At 43.5% G+C, this 25,778-nt stretch overlaps 1 protein-coding gene across 1 annotated transcript; it reads right to left on the bottom strand.

Annotated features, from left to right (window-relative positions):
- Positions 1-345: 345 nt before the first annotated feature.
- Positions 346-25,690, bottom strand: rftn1a (raftlin, lipid raft linker 1a). Its single transcript, XM_071500067.1, has 10 exons — positions 24,731-25,690; positions 18,402-18,553; positions 10,500-10,683; positions 7,957-8,065; positions 4,264-5,029; positions 3,942-4,145; positions 3,412-3,521; positions 3,066-3,169; positions 2,525-2,600; positions 346-2,213 (listed from the first exon to the last, which is right to left on the bottom strand). Exons 2-10 carry the CDS (start codon positions 18,547-18,549, stop codon positions 1,782-1,784), a joined length of 2,133 nt encoding a protein of 710 aa, XP_071356168.1. The 5' UTR covers positions 18,550-18,553; positions 24,731-25,690; the 3' UTR covers positions 346-1,781.
- Between the last annotated feature and the right edge of the window lie 88 nt (positions 25,691-25,778).

Raw genomic sequence — 25,778 nt, forward strand, 5'->3', positions numbered from 1 at the left:
CCATATTGAGCAGTGTCCCTGCCTGTTTTACCACTCACTCACACTATTACAAACATACACAGTGCATATCTCCCACACATCCACATACCCATGAACAGTTTCTCATCCCAGAGTGGAGTGAGTATCCCATGGTGCACGGTAATGGAACCTCTAGGTGGTCTCTGATTGGCTTGGATCACTGAACATCCCTCTGAGATGGTTGCGAGCTCCTTGTCGTCACCTCTCAGTGGGGGTTGTCCGTTGAGACTCATTTTCGAGTTGTTTCTGCGTTTCTTCCTCATATGAGGAAAACTGTTTATGCTGGTAATGTGAGGTTTAAAATAAATAAAAAAAACACAGATTGACTCAATTTCCTTTAACACTTTATTGACCTCTTCTTTTATAGAAAGACTTACATGTCACATTACTTATACACAACACAGGTGTTCCAGGAAATAAGTAATAAATAGCTTATTTCTACTGTACATGTTTTCTGGAGAGGAAACACTTAAAGGGCTAGTTCACTCAAATTACAAAAAATCATTTTCTCACTTGTCTCTTGTAGCATTTTGCCAAACAGACAACTTTGGCTTAATTGGACAGGATTTGCAACTACACCGATACAACGGAGGTGAATGGAAATAATTAATGATGCTCCCAGCATTGAATAAACTAACAGCAAAGTGTTGAAGATTAAGTCCCTAACGAAGTTTCAACTGTGTGTTTGGTGGATAATTCACAGTTGTATTACACAACAGATTAAACTAAATCATACTGAGGTGAAGACAGAAATCTTAGACGCACGGATCTTAAATCCTGGTCAAAAAGAACCAAAACGATCTGCATTGCTAGTTTCTACAAGAGCTAATGACAACATTTTTTGTTAAATTACATGAACTAAACTCTTAAATATTTAGAGACCCAGTAAAATGTCCCACATATTACCCAAATGCAGTGTAGAGCCTGCCTGGCTGATACTGTATTATTTTAATAATGAATTTTTTTGGCCAAGACAAGTTTGAATATTAAAAAAGAAAAAAACATCTGATAACTTAATATTGTTTGACATTATTTTTTCAAAAAAAATTTTGAATCCCCTAAATTTGGTTTTGGGAAAAATTTAGACCAAGATATGTACTGACATTTTAAAAATAAACTCACTGGTGGACTAATTACTTGATGACAACTGATTATAAATGACCTCAAACATCTTTGGCATGTCTGTACTATGTCTTCTCGTTTACTGGCCAACATGTAAGGTGATACTGATGTCTGTAATTAGCTAAAATTCGCCAGTGCAGATGAATCAGTTGGGCTTTAATGCAGGTCTCTACATACTATGTGTTATCCTTTCTCCTATCTTTTTTCTATCTTCATTTATATACTTTACATATAAAAATACAATAAGCCCAGTGAAATCAATACTCCCTTTTTTAACAGTCTTTTAAAATACAACAATGGGCAAGAAAATAATACTTAAGGCTTAGACTGGAGACTTGTTCTGGATTGTACTGTATTGTAGTACAGTCTCATCTCATTTCATTTAAAGACACATCAAATAGCAACACTGACCCAAAGCAGAAAAACTGCACAACACTCTCCCATAACAGGAACTACAACCTCAAAGACTCCTAAACAGAGCAAGACTGAAGCGTTAGCAACAGTGCGTGATATAAATACACTATGTATGACCACATCTGGAATGTCCTCAGATGAACTAAAAATCCAGATCAACAAAACACTCCTTTTTTGATAAACTACCCAGATTTCAACCTCCCTTTCCCTGTCCTGTGCCCGGTGTGTCAACAGACGCCAGAAAACAGCTGGTGTTTGATCCGCTCTTCCGTCTTCACCTCCTCCTTGACCGCTCCGTCATCTCTCTGACACACATCTGTCCATCTCACCGACTTCTCCTGCACGGACAGAAGGATCTTGTCGATGTCAGTTTCCTCCTCCTGGTCTTCAAGGGAGATGCTGCTCCCTGACAGAAACAAGGGGCCCTTTTGATGTTGTGCGACCTCTTCCCTCTCCTCTCCGCCTTCCTGAAGGCTCGCCCTTTCGCTGTTTCCACTACTCCTGCCCTTCCTTGCCTCTGCGGCTTCTTCCTCTTCCTCCTCTTTTGTGTTTCTTCTCAACCTGTCCATCTCGGCCTCCATCACGGGGGACCTGTTCTCTCTCTCCTCTTCTCCTGTAGAGTTTTTCTTTGCCTTGCTGCGACCCCTGAGGCTCGGCATCTGAAATCAAATAGATGTGTCTGAGACAGTTTTGCGCTTTGTGCTGTGTCTTTTTTCTTTCTATCTCTCCAGACACCTGACAAACCACAACAAAGCTGCTCTTATTGATGCCTCTTTCCTGTACAGTTTGAGGCCGACTGTTCGCCTATTATTAGACTTTTGCTGAGCGGGTTTATATTTGCTGTACATCCCATATTTAGTAACATGACTTTTTAATGGCACCTTCTGTGACATAAAGTCACGTATCCTGGAGGCACAACAGAGACGAGTGACAGATTAGCTGCGGAGATGGAAGCAAAAGGGGAACAAACCTTGAAGTCTTTTCTCTTGCGTTGCAAAATGGGTCTCTGAAGGAAGAGGATCTGCTTGGTCGACAAACTCCCGTCGCTGCAGAAAGAAAAGAGCAGCACTTTTACTACTGTTACCTGTTATGTTATAATCTGACGAGCTTGCATATTGCTATGTGTATCGAAATCCAGTTTCTGTTCGTTGCGGTTTGTAAAGTGGCAGGTTACAAGACGGGAGCATCTCGGCGACAGTGCTTTTGTTCGCAGCTCCGACAGATTTCAAAAGCGGTTTCATGTTGAGATGAGCATATGATCGTGATTTGTCAGATCTCAAACCATCTGTCCTGTGTATCTAAGCTACACTGTCAGTCCTAATCCCTAAACAGAATGAGACAGGCAACAGCTAGGACAAAAGAATAAAGAGCCTCAAACTAACAAAGCAGTAATTAGTCTTTGCTGGTTTTAGGTGGTGTTATTCAGTGATCAAATGTAAGGAAAAAGACAGGTTTAGCAGAGGGTTGAGTTTATGGTTGTAACAGTGATATCTTGGGGTGCAGTTCTGTACCTGTTGGTCTTGACAATTGGGGTGGGTAAGACACACATTAGCCTCCATCCATATGGAGCTAAAGACTGGAGCAATGGGATGTAGTCTGTCTTCACCACCACACCCTGAGCAGGAGAAAGACAGTATACAATCATACGCACACACAAAATGCACAGAGACATTGCAGTGCACATGCAGGTACGCAAAATTAAGCTCAGCCCAAAACCCATACACACACACACACACGCTACCTTCTTTCATCTCCACTCTTATGTAATGTTTGACAGAAAACAGCTTAAGCCTTTAGTCACAAAGGATTTCACATAGTGCACATCTTCTCCAGAGTATTAAAAACTCAAAGACCCACATCAACAACGGTCCACTGCTCAACCACGATGGCATCATAGGACGTGTTTGTGGTCTCCTCTGTAGAGCTCTGGAAGATGAACACACTATCCACAGATGAAACCCCATTGTCTGGAGAGAAAAACAGGACAAATTAGACACAGACTCAGACAAACAGTGGAGGGTGTATGTGATTCAGACACTCGCCAATCTCTCCCTATTGATCCCCCTTTCCCGTGGCTTAAGCCTACTTATTCCACGGGTGACTGAGCAGTGACTTATGGTATAAGCCGTGGACTTACGGCACATAACTCCGTGCATATCATCTATTACCCAGCAGTGAAGCAGAGATCTACAGCCTGAGCAGCTTTTTCCTCCCGTCAAGCATGGGTGCAACTAAACCAGGGAAATTCCACAAAGAGTTTGAGCCATTCGTTTAAGAAGTCATCAAGTAAAAGAGGAGTGAGGCCTGTTTTAAGCCATGTCTCACAACTGCCCTTACTTTTTCCTCCTCAGAGTGCTATAGTTTATCGCTACACCCATGAAACACACCGTTATCGTCCCCAAGGTGGAAGAACCCATCGATGAGGTGTGCGCCGCTGGTGAAATGCTGAGTCATGTGGTCAAGCCAGTGCGCGTCGACTTCTGTGATTAGCCCTGCTTCCTTTTGCACTCGGAGTGGCACCGTCAGCGAGTAGAACCTCAGAGACGTGTTCAGCTCACCTGTGTGGTTGTACAGGGCAAAGAGCTGCATCCCTGCAGACACAGAAAGAAGCAGGAAAATCAGCAACTGGAGAGAGAGAGAGAGAGAGAGAGAGACCTGCTTCCTGATGATTTGTCAGACCAGGCAACAAACAGGAGATGGGTTACTTACTAGCCTGCGGTGGTGGTGAAGTTGTCTTCTTATCTTTCTCTGAATTCTTGAGCCGAATATGGTTGTTGTTGTTGTGTGTTGTTACTCTGCTTTGTCCATCTGCACGGACAGAGCCGGACTTTTTTTCATGGTTGCGATCAAATTCCGGAGAGCTGAGCCAGCTGTCGGAGCTTGAACCTTGTCTTCCTCTCTGGTGCGGAAGATTAAATAGTTTCTCTGTAGATTCTCTTTGCTCTGGCAGACTACGCTCCTGCTGTCTGACCGTACCTGTACTTTCTGAAGGGCTGCGACACAGCTCACTCCCTTGGGTATCTGCTGGGTTTTGACTTGGACACCACTGAAGTGTGTCTACACCAGATTTACTGTGATTTTGAGGTTGGTTGGTTGACTCTCGCGGCTCTTTGAAACTGATCTGTGAGGTTTGTTCATTAGACTCCTCTGTGTTGAGCTCTGAACTCTGGGTGTGTTTCAGAGGGCTGAAGTCTGGTTCTCTGGGCACCAAAGGCTGTGTGCTACATTCTACATTTTCATGATCTAACTCTTGGGCTTCAAAGGGGTGGTGCAGAGGTTCAACGCCATTTCGATCTGCTTCTGTTTGATCTGTTGGGCTGGTGTTGGCGCTGAAGGGGTGTCGATGTATAGGCGAAGGGCTTGAATGTAAGGACGACAGCTCCTCAGGGTCCCAGTTCCCCAAGAAGCAGGGTCCCCCTCCTGGCTGCTGGAGAAAGCCCACAAACATCACCCCCTGCTCTGCTACGTCCTGGATCTGTAGGGGTAACATACACACACCATGTAATTACCTACACACACCTCAAAAAACTCTTATCATAATCTAGTCTGAGTGACACATGAATATAAAAGACGTCATTCACAGCACCAGAAATAAATCTACACAGTCTCCTCCACTACAGTCAGACAAACAATACCTCATTTACACACAAACAAAGGCTGACGTACGCGGAGTGGATATTCTGCAAAATAACAACCTACCTAATCATCTGCAAAGATCAAATATTCAAATGACAAAAGGACCTCATTATCTCAATGCATCCGTGTGTGTGTGTGTGTGTGTGTGTGCAGATGTGTGTGACAGCGTGCGCGTGTGCATGCTTGTGTGTGTGTGTCGCTCCCTCCCATGGAGCTTTGGTGGTTAATTGTCAGTTGATATTTGGGCTGACAGTTTTAGACAGGCTCGACGGAAGAGAAATCAGATTGCAAACTACCATCGAACAATAATGAGACACATCGTCCCCTATTACCCACTACCTTTGACACTTCACTCATCCGCACACACACATCACTTCTGTAAGCAGTCTGTCTGTTACATCCAACACACTCGCACAGATTTATCTGATGAGTATGTCCGGAGACAAATTGAGAGTGGGTGGTGAGTGCTGGAAAAACAGAAGTATAGAATTTCAAAACTGAACACACACACACACACACACACACACACACACACACACACACACACACACACACACACACACACACACACACACACACACACACACACACACACGATCCTGTCACTCTGTCTGCCCGGTACTGCTCCTGGGTTCTTATCTTGGACTCTCTGGCAGCTTGTGATCTGATTGGTTATTCATGTCACGCTGCCGGAGCCTATCACATTATACTCAGTGATGTGCATTACCATCCAATCAGGTTTCCCTTTGTGCTCTCTGGGTGTTCAGATGCAAATCTATTCAATAGAGCACATTTTCATTTCCCATTGTAGGACTGTTGGCGAATTCATGAGCGGAGACTAAAAGTGAGTTTTACAGCTGATAAATGCCAGTGATGACGCTGTGGTGGGCCAGGGATCTTATGGTTAACTCTCACTATAGTTCAACCCAACTACTGTAAACCTCCATTCATTGTATAGCTCCTCCCTTTGTTTCTCAGCTACAGGAGTATGAACAATGTTGCAGGAGAGGCAAGAATGCATGAATCCAGGATGTTTTACTGGTTTATTTTCCTCTTCCATCTTTTTTTTATCGCTCACTTGGGTTTGTCATATTACAACTGGACTTGATTCTTGCTCAGCTTCCCTCAAGATTAATTGTTAAAATCCCTGCAATCAGGTAAATTTGCAAAATTTTAGAATGGAAAACCACTAATCAAGTTCGCTCCATTTGAACTGGAGAAGCTCTGCACGTCAGGACCAGAGGCTAAGTTACCATATGGCACACACAGGCAATTATAGGCAGTTGCCTGTAGCCTTTTGAGCCCCGTAATGTTTGCTTCACGGGCACAGCAGTGCTGCGCCAACATGAAAGGCTCACACGAAAACACACAGTGCAACAAGTACGGAGAGAGAGATAGCAGGAAGGGTTGGTTCTGCATAGATCACGTTTGTTGAAAGAGTAGTTCAACAGTTTAGCATCGCTCTCCACGAGGAGGAAACACTGAAAAGATTCAAATGTGCCTCCATGTGGATCACTTGCCTGTGGTTTGTGAACTCCTCTTCCTCCTAACAGATCTCTACATGGTTATCAAACATAACAGACTCTTCAGGGACACACTGATCCAATACGCCTGATCAGTATCAGTGTGGGTGCTGATACAGATTGTGTATCAGCCATGCTGTAACCAGTCCAGTTTCTCAGTCATTATAATATCAGTTGTATTCATTAAGTCACAACAGGCCACTTTGTATGACTTGCTTTACAGTGCTGCTCTTACAACTCCATTGGCTGGCTGTCTTATCTTTCTTTAATGGAAAAACCCTTCATCCCTGGTCATATATTGACTGACTAAAAGACATGAAAAGACTTTTTCATGTCAAATTAGAAAAGATAAGAGTTTCCATTAGAGATTCTCGTGTATCTTTCAGTGAGTGAACCATTTCTCTTCAACTTGATGATGACTAGGTTTTTTTTTTTTTAATTCTTATCCATTTTTTAAAATGTATTAATCAATATTGTCTCCTCCCCCCTCCCATTTTTTCAGCCTTGTGGGTGACTTCATGGTCTATGGGATGACCTGTGATAGGGTTCTGGCAGTTGGGGAGGTTAGGGCTGCGAGAGAGAGCTGGCTCCTCTCAGTCTGGATTCTGCTTTTCCGGGAACAGCTCTTATCTTTGTTTTATTTCATTTGAAATATACTGTACAGGTACATGTTCTCGTGTAATTTTGAACCTGGCTGGGTACGCCTGTGCGAAAACTGATAAAAAATGTTTAAAGAAGAACTGGCTGCCAACTCAGTGTTAGGTACCACAGCAACCCCTGACCTCATGTTACTTTATATAAAAATAATGCCAACCACAGTGAGATATACAGTGGGGGTACGTTTCCCATTTTGAGAAAGTCATCTCAGACTTTTGGACCACTAGTGTTGGGTTGTGTATCTGTACACATTGAACTGAAGCATAAGAATCATTAGTAGGAGTGAAAAAGATGGACCAGTGCATTCCTAATACTCTCACACTGGATTAAACAAATGAAAAGTGTCAGGGCTTTTCCTCAAAATAATTCTAGCCCTGCATCTGGAATAGACATCTCATCGCTAGTATCCTATGTGAGCAACCCTGAAAATTAAAGTCTATATTCTGACTTCACTCTTTGCATAACACAATAAGTTCACTATTTTTTTTATCACAACCTTCACTATGTGAAGGCAAATTCATGGAAAATGAATAATGTCAGCCCAAACTACCTCCGTTGGCATAACTCTGTGCCCTCTTGAACTCACCCTCTTGACATAGCTCTGGATCACCTCTGGGTCAGCATCCTGATGACCTGCCACACACACATCTGTCTCCAGACGATGACCTGCCCACCTCAGTTGGCTTTTCTCTGAACTGCAGGAAATGAGAAATGAAAAAAAATACATTCAGTGTAAAACGTCAATAATATGTGATTTACTTCAGTTCAATTCTGCTCTTATGAACCAGAAAATATCAAATGTACTCGTCCTGTTATAACATCACCCTGGACTGTGTACTTTAGATCAGTTTCCTGTTTATTGCCAGAGCGGTTCCAGCACCCACTGACATTACAGTCTAAATGAGCCTTGACTCTACAGATTCTGGTAGACACGCTTGTGTTCATCAGCACTCGTTGACCCAGAACGATCACAGCAGAAACATAATGTCATCTCTGGAACAGGGTGAATTTTTCCATTTAAAGAGCGCTCACATTCACCACAATCACAATAGACTTATTAGACAGAAAAAGGGACCAAATTTCCTCCTGCTCCCGCTGCAAGACACCATCATAAAAGGAGTATTCAGATACGCCTCTTCAGATTTGGATTGAGGTCAGTGGGAAGGCCGTGGTAATATCTTGTGCTCTGAGGCATGAGTGACACTCCCAGCTAGATTTGAAACAGTAGATCTGTCAGATTTTTCTTCTTTCACTTTTAGGGTTTTTGATGAAAGGGGATGGCGGTGATGGGGAGATAAAAGGCGGAGTAAAGGGGACGAAGGGGGGTGAGGAGGACAAAAGGAAAGGGGGGACGGCCATCACTGAAGAAAGCAGATGAAAGGATGGAGAGATGGTTCCTCTCTTTCAGCATGCCGTTTCCCTCTGGCGAGCACTGATGATGCAATCAGCCGTCTCCACGGTGACAGGTGCCAGGAAGCAGCGGGACCACTTGGCAGGAGGGGCATCAAAGGAGCAGCCCGGCACCTGTCTGTGCACTAGAGTGTGTGTTTGTGTATGTGTGTGAACACGCTACCGTATTCCTTGAATTCACATTAAAAGAGCAGATTGAACTCAGGAGGATGCCTAAAACTGTAGACTCAGCAAAGTAGTTCCTTTAATTGCAAAGAGCAAGTGACAACAAATGGAAGGTTACATGGGTAACCATGGTTACACTGATCCACAGGGGTCCGCGTTTCTATACGACACTATTCTTCACCCTACTATCATAAACACTGCACAAAATACCCCAGAATCCAGAGAAGTAGTTGCCTAGATATTTCAAACTATAACGCACATATGATGAAATCTAAAGTTGATACACTATGATCACGGCATTGTAAGATGTCAAATCAAATATGCTCCAGATATGATGCACATTCTTGCAAAAACCTAAAAAGAATGTCTCAAGATTCTTGGAGATAATGTGGATCATTTAATGTATTGTAGACAAGCAGCAACCTCTGGGGCTGAGGAATGAAGCCAACACAGTGCTAAAAACTGCAGTTCTTAGAATGGCCATTTGAGGCTGGCACCAAAAACGAGTCTATCCCCTTAGACTCCCATGTTAAAAGCCCAACTACAGCAGAAATAAACATGTTTACAGCCATGTATAACTCACCCATTAAAATTTTATTAAGGCTGAGAGTTATGCGCAATCGAGGGCATGCCACTTTGAGCAACAGGTGAGTGAGCGTACACTTGCCACAAAACACCATGCACCAAAGTCTCAGCTCCACACTTGGCCCTCCTCTTTGCCCATTTTTGGATCACCCGGGAGGTCAGGCACTGCCAAGATGGCAACTGCAGAACAGCTCACTCTGAGCTTCAAAACCACTCTTCAGAAACCTATGGGTGACGTCACAGGGGCTACGTCCATCTTTATATACAGTCTATGAGTGGATTAGTAACATATGTTTTGAAAATGTCAAAATATCCACATGTTGGGAAATGGTATGTAAAATGCAGATGGATAGTAACCATTAAAGGAAATATTTATATTGGAAAAACTGAGACTACAAGAAGCAGAACTGGAAGAAAATGACTGCATGAATGATGATGAACAGTCTGAGCAGGTCTCTGCGTGTAGGTATATGATTCTATTTGGATCAGATCTGTCATTAACTTCCATGATGAGAGAAGTGAGAATGGTGAGGTATGAAAACAAAAATATGGTGGCAAATATTGCAGTTCTCAGTGTCACCAGAAAAAGAAGGTTAAAAAAGAACTGGGTTACAGGGGAGATAGCTGCACAGTATACAGGGTCGTTTCACAGTATATTATCATGAATAGTCAAAAGTGAAGGAATTGGGACACTGAGCTAAAGTTAGCTATTTTGTGGCTGACGCATGTGTGTAATTAATTTCACATCAAGAGAGGGAGGTGAGGTGCAGAATTTAGCTTGAGATAATGGGAATCAATTGGCTTCCAAACAATGAAGTTGCAAAAGCTACCTAGTAACTATTCTCTAAATCTGGCTGCAAACGAATCATCTCATTTATCTTTATCACTCTGCAATGTAGAGCTTCATAGTCAAAACGGTTTTCTTCAGTAGGGTGATGCTGAGGACAAGGATGTGTTCGGGTTGTGTACCTTGGCGTCTCTCGGACCAGCACAGCCCGGTGAAGCTGGCGCTGGATGTGTGCATGGCGAGGGCCACAGGGGTGAACAAAAGGGTGGACGGCGACCAGGACGAAGCCCTGCGCGTAGAGTTCCCTGACCTGAACCGGTAGCTCTCTGACGGAGGACAGACATAGCACTGAGGACACCGGCACCTCTGCAGGGAGGAGAACGGGTGAGAGGGGAGGGAGACAAACAATTTCGTCAAGAAGGGGTTATGGAACGCAGCCAAGACAAGGATGTGAGAGAAAAGGAAAAGCAGTAGAGGGGCATTTGGAAGTGGACAGGCTGGAACAAAGAGGAAGAGGGGAGGAAAAAGAGGAGGGGGGAGAGAGAAAAAGGGACAGAGGGTGTGAAAGAACAAAGACAGAGAGCATGTTTCATTATGATAATTCCCTCTGAACAACAACACATGGCATCTTCACGCTAAATCTGAAACTAATTACACCAGAACTATTAGCCTCTGTCCTCACTGTCACCAGCACAGTCTGGCTTTTAGAAAACACACACATGCAGACACAAGGGTGCAAAGGCATACACTCTTAGGCACACTGGCAAGTGCTCATTTGAAACACACGCTCATCCGTATGGACAGACACACACTTGACACACTTTCACTTACACTAACAGACCATTTAATATAATGCACACACATGTTAATGCATCAAAAGGTTTGGAAGACAATGCTTTCACATTGCCTGTTTGGGCGTGTGGCATTAGCAGCAATCACCAACACAGAGCTGGTTGCCTTATTACCAAACACAATGGAAAGAAAACTGCTTCACTTCAGTGGGAATGGTTAGCAGGGCTTATCTTATGGAGGCAAACTGTCACGGCAAACCCACTGGGGAGAGTGCAATGTTCGCGAGAACCGCCCTCCCAGGGTCGGTGCATTGTAGTAAGGCTCTCTCTCACTGTTCACCGGCTTTTAAGGGAACACTTGCATGTAACACTGAGAGAAGCCAGGTGTGTGTGTGTGTGTGTGTGAGTGAGAGAGAGAGAGAGAGAGAGAGAGAGAGAGAGAGAGAGAGAGAGAGAGAGAGAGGAGGATGGGAAAAGATGAGAGAGGTGAAGAAAAGGGAGACAGAGACAGAGAGAGAGAGGCAGTTAGGCAGAGCAGCGTTGGAAAGAGAGAGATGAGGCTGTCTGTGCCTGAATGCTTGTCATACTTTCCCATTCAATCTCATTTGCATGGGTCTGGAGAAGAGAAAATAACCTGAATAAATTAACTAGAAACACACAAACACGTAGGCACACACAGGAAAAAAAAAAAAGATGTGCAAACCATCTCATTTTCAATTGGTTCTCCATCATCTGGCGTGTTCACAGACACGCACACACATATGAGAAGCTGGCCAGCATGTGAGGATAGAGGCACATGAACGCACACTCTCCTGAAGCCCATCGCAATGAAACAATGGGAGAAAAAAAACAAAAAAAAAAAAACCTCCCTGAGAAAATCCAACCATCACATCATCTTGGCATAACCGCTTGGAACCAAGAGAGCCTTTCATCAAGCAAACACTTAAACGGGTGTCTGTGGGGACTTATCAAAAGCAGTACAGTGATAATAATAATAACAGCTGGAGACTGGGTTGGCGGGCGGGTGGGGATAACAACGATCCTGTCACTGTAAACAGTCATTAGCCGTCATTAGCTCTGCACGGCTGGCACTCACCCACCGACGAGGCACAGGCAAGGCATCGCAGCTAATTCAAGCGAGGCATACAGAAGTTATTAGGGTGTTATGCAGCGCTTTAGGCCGGGGAGCGACTTCATTTATACCGTCTGCCACTGTGGGATTTAAAAGGGAGGCTGCAATTCCGCTTCAGAATGGGAACAGCTCAGGGCAGGAAAGCCGGGTGGAGTTTTATGGTGCCAGCTATAGTGAGGGAGCAGGGCATGGAGGTGCAGTGTTACAGAGTGAGGGAGCCAAGGAGAAGCGTGTATGATCAGGAGACATGGAGGTGTGTGAGGGAGCAGCTGGGTGTGTTGACTGTGTTTGTGACTCTGAGGGTGAGAGAGAGAGAGCGTGTATGTGAGTATGAGGATGTACGAAAGAGTAAGTGTTTGTCGGAGATGCAGACATCCAAGGCTGCATTGTTTAAAGGGTACAAGCTGTCGATTCCCGCTCTGCTGTTCCAGTCTTAACCTGCAGCTTCGACCACATGACAGCCGCTGTGTGTTGTGAGCAACGACTCACTTTTTGACCCCTGTACATGAGGAGTGTGAGCCATTTGAAAGGCCTTATTAATTCCTTGTGCAAATCCCTGAATTTCCGTGTGCGACTGTAAAGCATATTTTTTCTGTGGGTTGTGTGTATCTCAGAGAGAGTGTATGGGCCATCTTTTTTGCCTGTGTTGTCTGAGTGTGTGCACATGAGAAAGAGTTTGCACTAAGCCTGCTAGGTGATGCATGGGGATTACTACTCACTGCCACCCTCAAGGCTTATCCCTCTGCTTGGTGGAGGTTCACGTTTATTTAAATAGCCTTCTAATGACTTGCAGAGGTTTTAGGCGAGGATATGTGCCAAAACAGTGACTATAAAATAATCAACTTCCTGGAGCCAGGAGCTCCCCACTGTTTGGGGAATGTAGCCACGGGCTATGACAGTTGTTGGTCAGCATCTGAGCTTTGTGAAATGGGGTCTGATCTCCTCAGAGCGCCCGCTTTACAAGAAATGTCTCAGACTGAGCGCCAGGTTCACAAAAATGGCTGACAAGTACAAGAGGGAAAAAAAGGTTTGTGGTGAGAACACAGTGTAGCGCTTAAGGCGCATACAGTACCATGTACTTGTGATGGTGTGAATTCTAGTCTGGCTCACTTTTGACACATAGCAGCTCTCTGCCATCTTTGCTGGCATCAGCCACAGGATTTTTGCCAATAACGGAACGACATTGAGAAAGTGTCCAGAAAAATAGATTGAACTATGTCAGAAGAGCATTTTAAACAATCTTTCAGAAAAAAAATGTTTCCCTGAAAAAGTGCATCAGACAGTGCAGATATCGCAAACTGACGGATTTGTGCTCCGCCTGCTCTCTGAACCAAATACATCACACACAGATTCTGATAGCAAAGATATATCATGTAAGGTAGAAGGAATATATCAACTTTGTCAACAGAAGAAATATATCTCATAACGTTCAAGTGTAGATCTCACACACACAGACACACACACACAGGCTACATATAGTGTAGGCACATGATCCAAATAAACTTTCCCACAGGTATGCAGTCTCATACACACACACACACACACACACACACACACACACACACACACACACACACACACACACACACACACACACACACACACACACACACACACACACACACACACCTGAGCATTAGACACATGTTGTAAGTTTTAATGAGCCGAGTGGGTCTCCGTCTCTGCAGGGCGGCAGAAAGTCATCAGCTGAGTTCAGCTCCTCACTGTCTGCTCCAGAGACCAGCGTTAGTCACACAGCATCACACCTAACTTCCTTCCTCACACATCCACAGATTCTTGACTCCCGCTCGCTCCTTCTCACACCTCTAACTCTCTTCTCTCTCGACTTCCCTCTCTCTTCGCTCTCCAGACTCTCGTTTTCCCCCTTCCCCCGCTCCAGACCTGACTAACGCTCACTGTATCTTTTGTCTCCATTTGTTCTGTTCATTCCCTCACCTGCAGTTCTCTGTTACACCTCCATGACTCTATTCTTCTTCCCTTCTACTTCTGCTTTTATTCCACCTCTCTACCTTTTTTCTGTTCATGTTCTCCGCTCTCTCTCTCTCTCTCTCCGTTTTCCTCTGCTCATTATCTCCGCACAGCTTTGACACAAAGGAGGCAGGGTTAAAATGTCACACCTGGCTGTTACATTTCATACTCTGCATTCATGCTGACTTGTCAAGGTAACCAATCAATGTCACAATAGGGATAATAGAGATCACGGCACTTTTTGTAAAGGCGGGTGATGTGTCACAGTGCAGAAGATTGGTGATTAGAGAGTAATAAGGACAATAAGACATTGGTTGCAGGTCATGTGATGAAATGGAGCTACAGGCCAAATGCCTGGAACATTGAACATATTTTCTCCTCATCCTCCCTGAACTCACCACAGGGTCGCTGTGACCCAGTGTGAGCGAGCTGGGCTTAGTCACATGGAAATATTTTCTCAGCTCGAGCATTGCTAGAGCTCATAAAACAAAGGCTGACACGAAATTATCAGCCACATTGTTTCTGGGGAGTTTCATCATTCACTGGGTCAAAGGTCAACTTAGAAACCAACCTGCGCTCTTCTTCAGTCTGATCATTAAGCTCCTCTTCCGGAGAACACAACTTTGTTTAATAAACAACCATCTAGTCTCACATAACTCAGAGGGGCACCAGTAAAGATATTTGTTTTTCATTACTGTGTAGGAGTCGTCATGTCACGCTGGCAGGGAAATAATATTATTAATAGGAGCCAAATTGAATTAAAGCATGGATTTGACCGTGGGTTTCCTCAATGTCATGGACTGACATACAGATTCCTCTATCTGCCTCCTACATACACACACACACACACACACATACACACAAATACAAATAAATCCCTTTGCTGGGAATGAGGTCTCTCAATCTCCACAAACAATCAGATAATCCTTCAGGAATCCTTCACTTCTCTTGGTCTCTCTATCACAAATGGAGAGAGGGAGAGAGACTGAGAGAGGCAGGAATACACCCACTCACAACCACACACACACACTCACACACGATCAATTCATAGTAGCTGTGTTTATCCTAAAATAGAGTATACTCATCTTAAGCAGCTCAGGTGGCGTCATTGAGTTTACCATATAAATGACCTGCCTGTCTGTTGAAAGATAACACTAACTCTGTTGACTAAGTACTATAAAGTGTTTTGTGTGAGTGTGAATGAACCAACACGGCTGCTTGTATGAACACTGTGTGTGTGTGTCTGTGTGGTCTTTCTATATCTCTATATATGCTGCTGCCGCCCATGCGATTAGACAATTTATCTGCTGTTTCCTTCGGCGATGAGAAAGACGAGCAATCCTCATGTCTATTGTCTGTTTTGGTCACCACCACCGTTTTGGGTTGCCAGATCTCTCTGAGCCAACACTACAGCCTAACCCATTTGCCAAACATAACAGGGCTGGCTGAAAATGAAGCCGACTGGCAACCGGACCATTGCCACTTGGCTGTGGTGCTGTGCCTGCTGTCTGTTACAGTGTTGCATTGGAAACGCTTCTAAAAAAGGGCTTCAGTGAGCCCACTTGCACCTGCCTCAGCTTGTTGGGTGACAGAGTGCAAAGCGCTGGCTTGTGGAGACATTAAGCCATAAGGAAAAAGAGGTGATTTTTTTTGTTTTCAATATCTGCTTTAACACTATCTGTTTCTTCTCCTCGCCTCTCTCTTCCCTCGCTCCGTCCTTCCCTTCTATCTCTTCACAGTCCACACCAACACAATGGCAGAATTAGTATTTTTAGAAGCCCGATGCCTCTAGAGGATTCTCATCAAACATTCTCAAGACGCTGCAAGCACACACACACACACGCACACCCACCCACCCACCCACTCACTCACAATTTCTCATATTCTCGAGCAGATACACACAAATCACACACACACAGCTCTCGAGACAGCATGCAAACACACATCAGCTTTAGTATATTGTCATTGTGTGAGGGAGAGGCAGGGGGAAGTTGGAGGGCATGGCTGCAGCGTGCACAATACAGCTGAATCTGAGAATTAGAGAACTCTTTGAACTCCCTGCAACAGGAGCCGCAAACAGACACAACTTCAGCTTATAAGCCACTTTTTGCCCTGCAGATACTTACAGTATGAAAAAGAAAACAGTCCCGCGGAGTTGCTGACCTAAACATTTCATTTAACCGGTTAAAGTTGGAACAGCAACTGTGGCTATTTTATGAGTGGAACACACACAAACAACTGTAGCCAGGAGTTTTGGGGGGACAAAGCAGGGCAGAGTTCAACAGAAAACTTAAATAAACAACCACATTGTACTTAAAAACAGAACAAGGTGCCCAGTAAAAAGAAGTGTTTTGAACTATACTTTGGATTTTAACCAAATGTGAAGAAACATTCTTCTGAGCCTGTTCCCTCCTCCAGACTGGAACTGAGACAAATGTGAATCAGATCTGAATGAAGCTCGCCTGCTGCATGTAATGGCCAAGATTTGTTCTTTTCAGTGAACATGCTGAAATCACCTCTTCTGTCACTCATTCATTCACTGTTTCCCTACAGTACATAATAAACACTCAAATAAGGTACTTTGCTGTGAGTGATTTCAGACACTTTGAATTCTCATCACGTTGAGGAGCACAGGTGCTGATGAGCACTGAGAGAATTTTTGCATAAAGTAGTAAACATGCTAAAAACTATCTCACTGGTTCATTTTTTTAAACATTTGTCAGAGAACATTTGGTTTCACAACTGAGGAAGTTCATGTTGATCAATCCCAGAGATGAAGGGAACAAGATGTAACATTTCACTGTTAAAATGTCGAAAAATGACTAGACCTAGCTTGTATATATATATATATATATATTTTTTTTTTAGATGTATACTTACATTACCCCAAATGTTTCCAGCAATTTTCAAACCTAGAGAAATCCATGATTTTAATCACAGTAACAGTCCCTTTCGTTTAGTCGCCTGTCACTGACATCATACCCCCTATGCGCATGCGTTGTGGTTGCCTGCCAGAAGTCATCAAAATAGACTTTTTATCCAGTTTTAAGCCACATTTTTAAGATATACATTTTACACATTGGTCATGTTCAACTATTTATTTTAACTGGATGAAGGATTTTAGTCATCAGACATCTTATCAGTGAAAAAGGAGCTCAGCTACCAGCCCCTTTTTTATTTTTTATTTATTTATTTTTTTAGATGAAACTGATTTTTTCAGTTTTTCCACTCATTTTACTCCCCTGGTCTATTTGTTATGGACAGAAAAACTTCTCTGAGAATAGTTTGGCTGCTGGTAAAAACCTCCTGAACGTTTGTATCATAAGTTATCAGAGAAACAATCAAAACAATCAAAACAAAGCTTAGCAGCAGTCTCAGCCCCCAACCCCTTACCAATGTTTCTACTGGTTACAATCACCAAATATGTTTGATTTGGAGAGGAGACCTCTGTGAATAATTTGGTTTCAGGTAAAAATCTCCTGAACGACTGACAGCGAAGGAATCCAAACTGGGAGAAGCTGATGACATGATGACAACATGATCCCACACCACTTGACAGTGTCACCAAGCGCTATTTTTTGTTATTGTTTTGATTGAGAGACCCCTAGTGGCAGAAGTTACATAATAGTACATTTAAAGGAAAATATGACCTGGTGTTTTTCAAGTTTAAGCTGAAAGACTCTTAAACGCCCCATACAGTTAAAGGGAGCTGTCTGATTGATAATTATCTGTGGGCTTGTCACTACTAACTACTTTGTCTGTCACTAAGTAATTGAATGAGCAGCTTTAATGTGTCAACATTAAGTTTTTCAACCTGTGAGCTAGTGACCAAGATTTTTTCTCATGGTCACTATCAAGCTGACATTCTGCAGGTTTTCACTACTAACTAACAAAATTCTTGAATAGCCAGAAAACCTTCTATCTTTGATAGCGAGATAATACATTAAGAAACAAGTAACACATGACTATTTCAAGTATGCAAGTGTGGGAGAAGTCAAGTCACTTAAAGTACACGTCTCAGTGGGTTTCATGGGCCCAGCCCAAGCTCTCAAAAAAGGACAAAGAAAACCTTAAAAAAATACAGAGGGAATGTGTGCAGTATGACGTGGACACAGGAGAACTGTCATAAAGACACCGTTGACAGCACATGTGCGCCCTTAGAGTATCCATACCTTCTTTCCCCAACAGGAAGTCCAGGAAGTGGTAGGTGTACGCCACACCCACTTTGGTCTCCACCTGAGGCCGTCGGAGGGTGGAGTAGATATTGCCTGGGCTTCGCCTCTCCTCTGCCTTCCGCAGCTTAGGAAGCCTACACCCCATGTCTCTGTGATAGAGGAGAGGACGATGCGAGATAAAATGATAGGAGATAAAAGGAGAAAAATAAAGGTTGTGTGAAGAAAGACTTGACTGGGAGACATGGAATAGATATAAAGAACACATTCACACCTCTAATAGAGCATTCGTAATAGTCACACACAAGCCTACACGCTACTGCTCACGTGCAAGCTCGAGCTGCGGAAAACAGTGTGTGCATGTAACTCTCTCTCACACTCACACACACACACACACTCACACACACAGAGATAATACTGAAATATGAGTGTCAGCCATTACCTGGTTGGTGGGCTGTGATACGGGCATCTCCTAATCAAATAGGGCTGATTGGGAGCGACATGTTTGATCAGAACGAATTAAAGCAGAAATGAGAATGATTTCCTGCCCTGTCAAGCAGAGCGACATGAGACCCGATAGACAAGGAGAGGAGAGGAGAGGAGAGATGTTGAAACCAATACACAAGTTGATCCAAGGGTAGTCTTGTGGCACAAAGAAATCGTTGTTATTTTAAGATTTTTTTCAGGTTGTGTAAAGACCAGCAGATACACTCAAGTATTGGTGACTGGAAACACAATCTGAAGGGGGCTTGGATTTCTTTTATAAATTCCTCCTCTCCTGAATTTCAACAGGCAATTTAGACTCAAAGATCTGAGTTGCATGAAAAACAATTAAAGTTAGGTGGCTTTTGTGACAAATGACTGGGGATGAAAAGCAGAGGAATGACAAATGGCTAGACGGTGTAAAAAGAAGGGACGAGACATGGGTAAGGGACAAGAGGAGAGGGGTGTGGCCAAATATTGTCAAGCTAATCTAATGTGACAGCGTTGGTACCCTCAAACCATCACCACAGTTACGATTAATATCCCTGTCTGCCACGGCTTGTAAGAGCCACACGGGGAGGTGCGCATCTGCATGTGACTGTGTGAGTGAGTGTGTACGTGTGCGTGCATATGTCCTCCCCAAAGGCAGGTCTATATCTGTTTCTTTGCATCTGTTTTGGGGAGCATGGAGAATGACACAGAAACTCCCATTGGGCCAAGTGCATGGACGTTAACTCGGCTAACGATCCTAACAGACTACATTAAGCCGTGTGTGCGTGTGTGTGTGTGTGTGTGTGTGTGTTGCATTTCTGAAGGTCAGGAAGTTGCATAAGGCAGCACCTTCGATACATTTTCATAGCTCATCTGTCTTGAGATAGTACACTCTGTCATTTTATATTTTACAAAGAACAAGCGATTAAGAGTAATTATTCTTTCAATGCAACGTGTTCTTTTATAACAAGGACGAATGAGGAGAGATGGAGGGCTGACGCCGTGGGAGGAGGAAGAGCGAGACAACATATATCTTATCTGATTGTCTCTCCTCTCTCTTCTTCCTCCCACAATAGTTTTCTCTCCTCTTGACCTGTCTGTTCCCCTCTTAAACTCTCATACCATTAGCTCTTCATCTTGTCATCTTCGTGATTTGCAAAACTCTCTCTCCTTGTCTGACGCATGCTTTAATCACCCTTTTTCTCTTTGGCCTCTCCTCTGCTTCAGTCCACCATCCTTGATTAGGACAACCCCCTTCTTTCTATTGGTACAATGGCCTTGATTGATCAAAAAGAAAATAATTCCTCTTTGTCATTCTATCTTTTTGTGTCCATCTGATTACAAGGATTCCCAACCTTCCCTATCTCATTAACAGTTAATCCTGACTTTTACTTTCACTCCATCCTCCCACTTCTACTTTGTCAACTTCTCTCCAGTCTTGCTCCTTCAATCCGTTCCCCAAGCCCCCCCCCCCCTTCTGTTCCTTAATTCATCACCATCCTTTGCTCCATCGTTTGATCCTTCCTGTCATTACATTATAATGTTACATTATGCCCTTACACTTTTTTCTATCACTCCCTGCCTACAGTACATTTCCTTTTAGCAAGGCCCCCAACCCTCTCCATCCTTCCCTCCATCCTTCCCTCCATCCATTTAGTCCTTCTGTCTGGTGACTCAACCAGTTTTTGCAGCAGAAGTGGCCCCCTGCCGAGCCTGTTAAGTCCCATAAAACTATTACAATGTCTCCAGACAGCCAGCCAGCCAGCCAGCCAGCCAGCCAGCCAGCCAGGGTTATGTCTAAGTTAGATCATGTAGATCAACTCCCAAACATTTCCCCTCCAGGCCAGGCTTTCATATGTTCTGTCTGCTGCAGGGACAAAGGCAGGTTAATATGAAGATGTTCAGCAGGCTTCATCTCCAGCTGGATGGGGGAAAAGGGCAACGGAAGGTGAAGCGTAAGATAGAGGAGAAATATGTGGTCAAAATATGAAAATGGTGATGACTTTCCAATAATGGAAATATGAAGAGAAGCCCATAGGGAAGAAGGGTGATTTGCATCCTATCACTTTCCATAGAGCCACTTCTCAACTTTCTCGCCCTTCGCTTTAGCTCATGCTTTAATACAATTGCTAACCAATCCCTATGCAAATTATCTCAATTTTCACAAAGAAAAAAAAATCACATTTATTCATTGTCCTTCTTCTTCTCTATGCATAATGCATTATGCAGTTCTAAAAAGTCATAACAATTTGGGATAATTTGCTTGTTATTTTCCTTGTGGCAATTGGTTTTATTGCTCTCAAAGAACATGTGATTGGCTCTAGTCTTGGTCTTGACTAGCCTACAGTTCCACCATTTGATCTAACATCTCATCATCCTACTGACTGTACGCTGACAGTTTTGTTTCATAACAAAGGCCTCGCTTTAGCAGATGAACTCTTGTCTGTGAGGTTTAGAAACAGATCTCTGTAATTGGACACAACGTCAAATGAAAAAAAAAAAAAAAAAAATACAAGGTAGAAACTCCAGCGAGTTCAAGACTCAAGGCCTTTATACTTCACATGAGGCCGCTTTCTCTACATGTTGACTTCAAACAGAATCTCTCACTTGCTCTCACACAAACACACAGGCAGAAAAGGGCCTTGACAGAAAAAAAAAAAAACTTCTATTAAACAGTGAGAGACAGGAGAGAGAGACAGATAAAAGAAGTGAAAAAGAGAGAATGGAGTGAAGAGCGAGATAGACAGGGAGTAGCAGAAGGCTTCTCATTAGAGAATCTCTTGTAACGGAGAGTTTTGAAATGACAGCGGATTTACGTGAGAGCATAATCCGTCTGCGCTATGCCACTGCTCTGCTACCTCCCGCACCACTCGGGGTGGGTGGGGGGATGCCTGCTTTCCAAGAAGCGGTATCATCCACAGCAGAGAGAGCACTGCAGACAGGCACAGGCTTGGGAACATTCACAGTAAATATAGATAGAACCACATATCCACCTAGCCAACGTTTTTTTTTTTTTAAATAACTACACTGTATATGATACATCTATAATTAAACCCACCAATCATAACCCACAGATGCGCTGACTAGCTACAGGTAGCAAGAGCTGTTATATTGAGAAATAAATAAACAACAATTAAAACTAGTAACTTTAACACTGCTTCTGGTGGCATAGTTTGACCCGCAATGATTAGTCGATCAATTGATTAGTCAATCAATCAATTAGCTGATCATCAGAAAATGAATGGGGTATTTTGATAATCAATTAATCTTCAGCAAAAATACCAACCATTACCTGGTGTCAGTTTTTCCAATGTCTATTTGATATCATTCTAAATTGGATATCCTTGGGATTTGGATTGGTGGTCAGACAAAATGAGACACTTACGTAGGACTAAAATGTAACGAACATTTCTCAATACTTTCTGACATTTTATAGGTGAGACTATTAAACACGACTGTGATGGGAAAATCAAAGTTAAATGAAAAAAACTGTTCTGATAAACTGTACTGATCTTTGAGTCCAAGTGAACATTTGTGCCAAATTTGAAGAAATTCCCTCAAGACACACTTGAGATATCACATTCACAAGGATGTGGCAGCTGTGAGGTCACAGCGACCTTGACCTTTGACCCCCAAAATCTAATTAATTCATCCCTGAGTCCAGGGCAACATTTGGAATGGGATGGACAGACAGATGGACAACCTGAAAATATTATGTCTCCAGCCACAGTTGTCGCGGGTGCCGAGGCATGAAAAAGTCACTCTGCTCATTTTGCATTTTCACTAACTTAGTCATCATGTTCAGTGTTAACATTAAGGGCCATCGCAAGAAGTTGCATTTCGCAAAGTGAAAAATGGAGGTCAGAGTGAATCTGAAGATGAGCACTTGCTTGTATGAAGTTCTCAAACTAACAGCAATGGCTTTTAAATATTTAACTATTAGCATATTGGTTCTCTTATGTGATTTTTGTAACCTGTTCTTCATCACAGTTGCCAGACAAAGATGCCAAATGTTCTGATGTAAATATTTAGGCTTAAACACTAATGAGGGGCAGAGCATTACAGATTTTTACCATTTACTGGTCTTCAGTGAGCCGTTGTCACAGGGCCCAGAATTTCTGGCATCACTCCTGACAACAACTACTGCACCCCACCTGAGGAAAAGTGTTTGTTGTTGCTGCATGTAATATAGTTTCTTCTTGTGTTCATTTTTGCACCTGATGCACTAAACTGACTTACAGCAAGTATCAGCAAATAAAACTGTCACTGCTGCTCTCTAGTCTCCTTTATTATTCCACTTTATGGGTCTGCTTGGAAGCCACAATCCCCACTGCTTGTGAGGGGATGGCATTACAACTACTGTATATGCAAGGAGTGTTTGGCCTGTTTAAAGCCTGTCAGTGAAAACTGCTGCATTATTATTAAGATCTTGTTTTGCATTGTATGCGTTTCACTGAATTTCAAAATCAGAGGTGGCAGCCTGAGTCCTGGGGAGTGGGCTTCCCTCCCACTGGGTTGGAGCTCCACAGTCACTATCTAGGGATGGGGGATGCTGATGATGGGGAAAGAGAGGGGGTGCAAGAACAGAATGAGGGGAAAGAGAGAAGGAGGAGGGGGCAACAGAGACAGACAGAAAAGGCAAGAAAGACAGACAGAGAGCAGACTGGGAGCATGTCAAGTTACCTTGAGGGAGGTGCAATTCCCCAGAGCAACACAATAGTCACCTCAAACGGTGTTTTAATGAGGCTGCATGTGGAGGATTAAAAACAAATTGTGACATTGATGTATTGGTGTGTCGCGCAGCTCCTTGCACAGCCCATTTTGCTTTAAAAGGAAGAGTTTATGGACAAAGGACGACTGTTTGGAGTGGGGCATCAATTCACCAAACCCCCGAGGTGGGCTCTTTAGGCACTTGAATCCATCACTCAACACACTGTAAATTCAATTTCTGAGGAGTAAGAACAAGCGATGAATATTAGTCCACTGTTTGCAGGGCCAGTGTGATAAACTGGATGTCACTCATTACTAATGACTGCTTTTCCAAACAGATTTCCAAGCGATGTGGAGCGCACCGGCACATAGTCATGTAACTAATTGATGCCCCATGCATTTTGTGGGTGCAGCCTAGCTTGAAATTACATGTTTCTGGTTTTCCCTTTTTCCTCCTTCCTCCACACACTCACACTCACAACACGTGGCTAGCTGTTGCTGCCCGTTAACGGCGGTGGTGTAGTGGACGGGAAATGATGCATGACAGGTCGCTTACGCACCAGATCTTTCTTGACCTGACACACACACACACACACACACACACACACACACACACACACACACACACACACACACACTCTCCAACCCCCTCCTCCATCTGCGCTCGGCACATTTACACCGTCACGCATATCTTGAGTTCACTTCAACCTGTGACAGCGAGCAGAGGGCTTATTCATTTCGTTCCGCCACGAATAAAAACGACACACAACATCCCACAAATCAAATGCCGGGGCCGACTGTCTAAACCGAGAGGATTGCTCCCCGTCACAGGTGTTTTATTGTGAAAGGGCTCCGAGGACTTCTCAATGAGCTTGCTTTTTGAAGTTTTTTTTTTTTTTTTTTTTTTTTTAAATCCAAAACTGTATCACTCGAAAATCTCATGAAAAAAAAACAAAAAAACGAGAGAGACAAAAATGTTATTTGGAAATATTACAATTACTACTTCTGGTCACTCGTATTACAAAGAGTCATTAACTATCTCTAATCGTGTTCTGCAAAATATTCAAAAGTAGATCAAACATTTCTTTTTCTTTTTTTTTTTTTTTTAACCTAAATAAACAAACAGCCAAAAGAGTCAAACTCACCAGTCAAATCGTACGAAGTGTTTGCTGGACTGACAGCTTCCTCACACTTGAGTCGGTCGGTGTGTGTGCGTCCCCTCTCTCCCTCTCTCTCCCTCTCTCTCTCTCTCTCTCTCTAGTGTCTTCAGTGTCTGTCCCCGTCGCGGCTGCAGGAAAGAGACTCACAGCAATCGCTTTGATACTGCGACCCAAAGGGAGGAAAACATGAATCCTCCATTTAGAAACTACAACTGACTGCAGCTCAATCTCAAAGGCAGCTCACTCCGTCTACCTCTCCCCTGTCTGTCTGTCTGTCTGTCTGTCTGTCTGTCAGCAGCGTGTGTGGAGAGGAGAGGGAAAGAGAGGGAGGTTTGATCTCATCCTCTCTCCTCCCTGTTGTTTCACACTCCCTGCTCGTCAGCCTGGAGCCTCTGTCTGAAAACAATATGAATCGCATTAGAGACTTTGCATTGATAAAACTAACCAAGTGGCAGAAAACACACACATTAAGGAAGATATGTGTACAATGTACCATTGAGAAATGCTACTTGCACTGTTCCCAGATATGTTTGCCTTAGTTGTGAAAGTGTAAAGTTTGGGTTTCAGTGTGTTGGTCAGACGTGAATGTGTGTCTTCAATCAAGGTTATCGGTGTTAAGAGGTGTTTGTGTTTTTCAAGTCTCCTTTGGAAAATTCATATTTCATAAGAAGCAATCCAGACTTATCCATAATTCAGAAAAGTCTGACAGGGGAGTTGGTGGGTGGGGCTGGTGGGTGGTCACGGGCTGGACGGGGCACCCTGGGGAGCCCAGTCGCACCACCAGACTGTGACAAAAACAAAATGCTCTGTGACCAAGAGATGATGGGCTTGTTGCCAGGGAAGACAGGCAATCCAACCCTGACTGAAAACCAGCAGCCGGCTGACAGGCTGATGGAGGGTGTGGGGGCAGCAGCGGTGGGCACACTGCAGTCTGAACACTCCAACATCATCACCTGCTAACTCAAAAGTATGAGCTAAAGAGTAAAATTTTTAAAAAACCTTTCCTGAAAATACACACAACCGCTGTTCGAAA

Source organism: Trachinotus anak, unplaced genomic scaffold (assembly GCF_046630095.1).
Source record: "Trachinotus anak isolate AG129_WGS33_773 ecotype Australia unplaced genomic scaffold, CSIRO_AGI_Tana_v1 ptg000016l, whole genome shotgun sequence".
NCBI lineage: Eukaryota > Metazoa > Chordata > Actinopteri > Carangiformes > Carangidae > Trachinotus > Trachinotus anak.